Raw genomic sequence first — 7,884 nt, 5'->3', positions numbered from 1 at the left:
GCTTATGGAGTAAATTCTCCAATGAAGGATATCAAGGCCCTTCCCAGCTTTTTGTTTAGACATAATTCTGCAGTGAGTATCACAGCCAAATCAACACACACTAAGTCATTATAACCAATTTCTACTAGTAAGTGTTCTTCACTCTCCGTGGGTGTTGTGCCCAGGTTGTAAGACCCCCAAGCAAGACCACCACAGAGCCATTATCTGATGCAAGCACACAGAGGTTTTTATTAACAAAATAAGCAATCTTGATATGCCATCCAAAATCCGACACAGGAAGTGGAGAATGGACCCTAGCACTCACTTGAAGGGGTTTATATAGGAATAGTTTACGTGCAGCTTGGGATTAGACAAGGGGCCTTAGGGTGAGGCAGTTCTTTGAAGTTACTGGCTGAACTATAAGCATGAGGTTACTGATGGCTAACAGGATGCAGGGTATCTTAAAGATATAATTTTTTTTACTCCATATGTCCTGCTTTTGTTGAACCCAGGATATATACATTCAGGTTTATTGTTCAAGTCCTACTGTCCTCTAAGGTCAACTTCTGTTCAGTTGAGTCCATTACTCCCCATATCTTGTTTTGCCAAGTCCACGATACATAGATTCATTGTTCAAGCCTTAAGTTCAACTTTTGATCACTTCTAAAACTGCTGGTCAGCAAATACCTTTGGAGGAGGGGAGGAGGAAGTGTCTCTTAAGATAGCTACTGATTTTTCCCTTTCAGCGTCACTGAAGAAGTTGAATGTTCTTACCACCCCTCCAGGGGACTATCTGAGAGCTGGTTATGCCAGCTTAAGCTTGCATCCAGGAAGAACAGGCCCCTCTCAGAGAGCACCAGGGGAGTTTATGTGGTAAGCTATCTACACAGCAGAACCATTTTTACTGGTCTTTGAGCCCCACAAAGGCACATTTAGGGTCCTGGAGATTTTACAAGGGCCCAGGTTTCCTTGTGTACAGTGGACCCTGGTTGGCCAGGCTGACTTACATGAGAAATCCCCACCACTGTGCTGCAGCCTGCCTCACTTCTGTACTGATGCACAGTCAGTCATGCTCACAGCATCTCTCTTCCTGCTTCACAGTCTTCTGACTTCTCAGTGGGCTCTCTCCTGGGCAATGCTCGGTACCCCAGCTCCAACCTCCTTCTTGGGACTCATAATTTTTTTTTTTGGTTATTGTGTACTTTTGGTGCCTGTCCTGGATCTCGCTCTGTAGAACAGGCAGCTTTGAACTCACAATGATCTGCATGGCTCTGCCCCCCAAATGCTAGGATTAAAGGCATGTGCCACCACTGCATACTGAGGCTAATAACTGGTACATCTTTCTCCCCAACCTAGACGCCTTTCCACTAGAAAATTGCCAAAGCCCAGTTCGTCTCCAGACCATTTCCCAGTCATACCTCTACCATCTCTTTCAGAGCTACCCTTCTCTGGAATTCACTTCAGCCACCCCACCCTATTCTTCCTCAGGATACGATCCTTCTAGATGTCTGCCCACGCAGCTCCCAGTCCTTGCCTCCCTCTATATCAACCCTTGTCTCTCTCGACCATGTGTCTCTTACAAACAGCAGGAAGAGTCCTTACTGAGTCCATGTAGGGAGAGGCCTCTAAGCAGTTACAGGACCCATGGCCTGGATACAGCAAGAATGCTTCAGGGCCTGTTGCTGGGATACAGCATACCAGAGGGGTTAAGCAAGAACCCTCCAAAGTCATGTGGCTGGTTGAAGGACTGAAGGGAGGATCCCTGACCTGTCCATTCCTTTCCTGGTTCAGAGCGGGGCTCACTCTTCTTTATTTCTACACAAGACACCAGTATACACACAAAAAAGAGAGAGGGAGAGGGGAAAGATAGAGAGAGGGAGAGACAGAGAGAGAGCAGTTGTGGTTCAGATGAACTAGGTGGCAGCCTCTGATTTTCCTGCCTAAGACATGATTATCACTTGATGGCTTGAAAGCTCAGGCCATGGAGTGCTGAGCAGAGAAAGGACACAGTGAGCTGTGACTAAGTGGGCAGTGCAGGGGTCAGTGTATCCTGTCCTGCGAGCCACAAAGGCCCCATGGGGGAGCCAATCTGGGCACGGCTGGCTCACCGATTGTCAGATGTCCCTAACAATGCTGACCACGGGTGTGTGGAAGATGACTCAAATCTAGGAAAGCTTCCCCATTTATTATGCTTTCTGTATGTGATGTCTTACGCATATATAAGCTCATCAAAGAATTCATTCTGTCAATTGTGTTTCTTCTTTTCTTTAAGAAATTTTTATTCATTTTACACACCAACCACAGATCCCCATCTCATCTCTCCTCACGCTTCAGCCAGCATTTCCCCCCTGGACCTACCTCCCTATCCCCACCTCCAAAAAGGTAAGGCTCCCATGGGGAGTCAGCAGAGCCTGGTACATTCAGTTGAGGAAGGTCCAAGACCCTCCGCTCTGTACCAAGGCTGTGCAAGGTGTCCCATCATAGGTAATGAGCTCCAAAATGCCGCACAGGCACCAGGTATAGATACTGATCCCACAATTATTTTTCTTTTTAGAGCTGATAAATTGCTTCTAATATTGCTAATTTGATTATCTTATCATTCTTAAGGTATACTTAATATTGTGTTGGGTTTTAGTTAAGCAGTGATTCAGTTTTTTTTAAACTTGTACTCATCAACAAAACAGACTTATTTATTTATGTTTCCCTTCACAGCTGTAACTTGCTTTATGAAACAAACGTTTTGGACCACTTTCCTTTTATGCTTTCCATATTTCTGTAACTACTCTTACATTCTGCAGATTAGCCTCTCTCTAGGGGATGGGACAATGGGATGAGAAGGCTTTGGCTACAGATGTTTCTGCATGTGAATGTTGTGACTGTGAATGCACCTGTGTGTGGACAAGTGCATGATGATCAAGTCATTCCTCAGGAAAATCTGTGTGCAGGTCGGTTTCCCATCTAATAACTATGATGAGCAGAGTCCCATGGGAAAATGGTGTAGAAACTCCACAATCACATGCCTTAACCTAAAGCAGTGGGTCTCAACTTGTGGGTTGTAGCCCCTTTTACTTTTGGGGTCTACAAAAATTTACTAAGACCATTGGAAAACAAAGATATTGTATTATGACTCATAACAGTAGCAAAATTACAATTAGGAAGTAACAATGAAAATGGTTGGAATCACCACAGCATGGGAAACTATATAAAAGGGCCATAGCATTAGGAAGGTTGAGAAACACTGACCTAAAGTATTGAGCATGTAACTAAACAAGAAAGAGCCACAAGATTTCATTAATGCATTTCAATCCTGGAGAGTTCCTCACAGAAGATAACTTATAAGATTGGGCTCGTGAATCAGTGCGGTTCTATAACAAAAGCTCCTTAGGGTACAGGTTTCCTATCATTGCAGGAATATGTAAGATTGGGCTACTAGATAGCAGCTGGCTAGCAGCAGACATCCTAAAGAGTCAGCAGAGTGGAGTCCCTTCCCCAGGTCCAAGATGGGGACAGGAGAGTCAAGAGGACCAAGGGTAAAGGCAGAGACAGGTGCTGGTTTCCAGACTCACATAGATAACAGATTGGAACATTGCAGGCCTTGGTGTTTACCTGTGTTACCTACTCCCATAGTGCACCCCACAGCTCCTCTGGGTTACACAGCAAGCATCCATCTTTTAGGGTGCTGAGTCACCCATCAGAGAGGAATATCCCTCTGCATCACTCTTTGCTAAGTCCTGGGAGCAAACTGCCAGAAATAAAAGAATACACCCAGTGTCTTGTGAGCTCCATCTCCTAACAATTACCTCAGCCATTGTCCAGACTCTGCCATGATCCAATTAAAAACAAAAACCATGAAATGACAGAGCTCAGAGGTCTTTTAAATTTTGTGAATATAACCTACTCTGGGGAGTTTCTCTAACTTTTCCTCAGTACTGCCCTGTCCTGCAATGATTCTTTGAATCCAGAATTGCTTACTCCTCCTGTCTTTCACCTTCACAGCTGTGAGACAGTTTTGGAGCCAATGTCCAGGGTTCATTTTTGATGCAGTCACCCTAGGACCTTGGTCAAGCACAGCTAGGTGGAGAAAGGTCTCCTTCAGAATGAGCTTGTGAATACCAGTGGAATTCTGCTCTGTTGTGAGTACAGTCTCTCAGGAGGATCTTGCCCTGGCCTACCCACATATTTGCCATCATACAAGGCTCTTCAAGGCACCACAACCAAGATTGGGGCGTTTTGTTTGAAGGACATTTGCATAATTTAATAAAATTATTTATCTGGTCTCAAGGGCTTGCTGAGTTTGAGAAGGTCTTTGTGTTACTCCCTGTGACTGAATTTAAGCAGTCCATCCTTACCCAAAACTAGAGGTGTCAGCTAAGGAGAAAACCAGAGGCACAGGTTCCGCACCCCCACCACACACACTCGCTGCATTTTTTAAAGTACTCCCTGCTCTTTCAGCCCTAAAGTGCTTCAGGCTAGGCACCTCAGAGGACAAGCCCACAGCCACTGAGCCTGTGCAAGCCAGAATGTGTGATTGGATACATTGTAATTAGGCTGAGTCTCCAGAAGGCAAGCCTTCCGGGGCAAGCGTCAGAGCTGTATCTGGCGCCAGACAGCGAGGACGTGGCTTTTAAGCTTTGGAACTCGGGTCTGATCGAAAGATTCCCAGGAAGGAGACTCACCAGGGCTCTGCCACAGTTTCAACAGGATGCTGAGTCCAGGTGCTGATGATCACCAGGAACAACAACATGGTCAGTAAAATGATTAAGACTGGACTTGGGTGAAGTCCGGGAAGCAAATTTGGTGGAAAGGCCAGTGGCCATGCACCTCGGTTACCCCAATCTGCCTCTGACCCCTCACTAGGCTTTCCAATGATCCATGGGCCACAATGCTCAGATCTTTATCTTTGTGTTTTTTTCTCTCTTGCAGGTGGGAATGCAGTGGTCCTGAAGGCTGGAGAGGAAGGAGGAAAGAAAGGGCTTGTACAGAGCGAGCTTGCGCAGGGTGAGCTTGATCAGGGTGAACTTGCTCTGAGCGAACTTGCCCCAAGCAAGCCTGCTCAAAAAGAGCTTGCTCAGTCCAGTCTTGCTCAGGAAGCCACAGGAGTGGTAGAGGAGGGAGAAAACGAAGAAGAAGAAATGGAAGGAGCACATGCTGGCGATGGTAGTTCTGGCCCCATGGACAAGGGGATCCCCGCAGAAGGTGGTCATGGCAGCGGTGTTCACCAACAGCCTCAGCAAGAGGCGGCAATGCCTGAGGGCATCAATCATCTCCAGGCTGGAGACAGGCTGCCTTTACGTAGACGCACCAGATTCACCAGGTCTCAGCTGCAGGATCTGGAGCGTCTTTTCAAAGAGAATCGCTACCCCAGCTTGAGAGCAAGGTAAGCAGAATGCCCTGCTAGGTGCCTGGTTTTCAGGCAGCGCGTCCAGGCTGCCTTTTGGTGCTCCCTGAACCCCTCATTTCCTCTAGAAACAAAGCCACCATGTCTGGACCCTCCAGCAGAAATTGGATTCTAGTGTAGGGGGATGGGCCCGCGTCCAACTGGAAAGAATGTGCTTTGTTGCCTGTTTAAGTGGCGCGTGAGTGAGAAATTTAGACAATGCTTGTTCTAAATAAGTCTCTGTAAGTATGAGAAAGAAGCCTGAGGTGTGGCTGAGAAAATGCAGGAAGGATTCCACCTCAGATTAAAATTTGGCTAACACTTCTCATCGTGAAAGCTCTCTTAATAAAGTTTTACATTTTAAGTACATCAACAAGGTACCTGTGTTTGGGGGATTACCCTTAATTTTGGTCCCTGAAAGAAACTTGTTACTAAAGTAAGTATCAAAGTAGGTGTGAGGAATAGTGTGTGTGTGTGTGTGTGTGTGTGTGTGTGTGTGTGTGTGTACACATGTGTGTACACACAAGTGTGGATACAAACATTTAAAAGGAAACAGGACATGTTCTTATACAGGTTATTTCTAACACAAAACTAATTGTTGGAATCTTTTCACTTCAGGAAGGATCTTGCGAGATGGATGGGTGTGCCAGAAGAAGATGTGCTGGTCAGTATTGTAAAAATAATAATAGTCTGGGAGGGCTCCACATCTTATGATGTTGTTGTCTAGATGATAATTTAGCAAAAGAGTGGGACCCTGAAGTTGTATCCTAAGGATGCCATACAAGTCCACACCCAGGCTAGTCTCAAGATGACGAAAGGCCTCCATTTTCTCAGGTAGGAAATGCAAACCTGGACACCTGAAAACATAAGATGCCAAGGTGCTTTGTCTGACCCTTGGTGAACATAGTGTGTTCTCCATGACCTTATGAAGGCTGTGCAGCCGCATGCCTCACTTAAGTGAAGAGACCATGTTCTTGTCCACTTTCAATTCTTTCACTCTGAGTGTCTCAGAAAACCTTTTCCCAGACTTCTTGTTTTAGTCTGTAAATGTTACATTCCTGGCTTAGTTCTGAACTTATACTGGGACCAGGAACCTCAAATGGCGCATAGACCTTTTACCTGTCTTTTGTTGCTTATGAATGTGAACTCTGCTCAGCATTACAATCAGCCCTGTCTTTTCCAGACCGCATGCCCACAAGGGAAAAGGCCTATAGATAGTATGCTTGGAGACTAGGAAGGAAGCATAGAGCAGGAAGAAGTGCCCTTTGTCTCATAAAATGTGCATTCTGGATACTCACAAAAGGCTATCACCATGGAGCCTTTCACAGACAGCTTTGGGCCTTGAGATAGTTCTCCTGGGTTCCAAGAGAACTTTTTTTGATACTTTTCAACACAAATCAAGGACCAGGAACAACTCACGAGCTAGACCTGCATCCTTTCCTGGAAGAATGCATTAAAAATATCAGTGGACATAAGAGGCAATATTCTGGGTCTGTCCCATATCTGAAGGAATGGGTGTGGGGGTACATGAATTCAGGGTCTTCATGGGGGTGTTTTGACTGTTTCAATGAGAATGAAACCTGTTGCTTCCAGCATTCTGAACAATCAGTACACACTTGAGGTAAGTCTTCAGTCTTTCTTGGGGTTAGATAGATAAACATTTCCTGGGCAATCAGAAATGTGGTGCTTTTCTAGGGGAGTAGCTCTGTCCTGGAGTACATACCTAGCACACACTGGCCCAGGGATGGAATCCATATATGATCTAAAATGTTAGTAAAATTGAGCCAGTATACAAGGGTACAGCATGTGTTCTTCAGTGGTGGTACAGTTCAATGTACTAAAGCAACCCTTTCTTCTGCTTGTAGGAATGGTTTAGGAACAGGAGAGCCATTTTCAGGAGAAGCAATAGACTGGTGGTGCTGATTGATGCACCACCTGGTCGCCAGATCAATGATCCCTGAAGATTTTGGAGCAGCGCATGAGTACCACCTCTGTTGTGAGCCAGATGACCTGGAACCTGGTCCTGCCCCCAATTTCTTGGCCACTCATGCTGGCCATGACATCCCTTTCTTCCCTGCAGTTATCTCAGCAATAAAGAGGTGGATTCTAAGTATGTTGGTTCCATTGTTTTTGAGGTTACTAAAATGTGGGTGTAAGTATTTGAACCACATTAGCCTATTCCAGAAATGGCATTTATGGCAGGAAGAGACACTGGCACGCTATGGTCACTGTGATGTGTGAAGTGATGATGATTTCCAGGTGCTATGCTGCTTCATGCTGACGCCACATGATTTTCCCCACACTCATCATGGTCTTGTCAACTCACTCCACCTCTGTGGAACAATTATTTATAATGTCAGGTTGGTCAAGTCCCTAGCACTGGACATTGTGTTTCTAGTCATGGCTGTTCACATCCACACTCCAGTAAGTCCCACCTTAGACCCAGCTGGAAACTTTGACAGTGGGAGGAAGGGGTACATGATGTGTGGTTTGCACCCTCTCTGTGGACATCCAGGGCACTAGGAGCC

General features: G+C 45.7%; 1 protein-coding gene across 1 annotated transcript; it reads left to right on the top strand.

Annotated features, from left to right (window-relative positions):
- The first annotated feature begins 4,565 nt into the window (after window positions 1-4,565).
- On the top strand, window positions 4,566-7,469 carry LOC102926913 (uncharacterized). The gene is made up of 4 exons (XM_006998470.4): window positions 4,566-4,724; window positions 4,903-5,356; window positions 5,975-6,020; window positions 7,222-7,469. Exons 1-4 carry the CDS (start codon window positions 4,682-4,684, stop codon window positions 7,315-7,317), a joined length of 639 nt encoding a protein of 212 aa, XP_006998532.1. The 5' UTR covers window positions 4,566-4,681; the 3' UTR covers window positions 7,318-7,469.
- The last annotated feature ends 415 nt before the right edge of the window (window positions 7,470-7,884 follow it).

Source organism: Peromyscus maniculatus, chromosome X, assembly GCF_049852395.1.
Source record: "Peromyscus maniculatus bairdii isolate BWxNUB_F1_BW_parent chromosome X, HU_Pman_BW_mat_3.1, whole genome shotgun sequence".
Lineage (NCBI taxonomy): Eukaryota > Metazoa > Chordata > Mammalia > Rodentia > Cricetidae > Peromyscus > Peromyscus maniculatus.
Note: the sequence above shows the minus strand (reverse complement) of the source record. Positions and strands in the feature narration are given on the sequence as shown.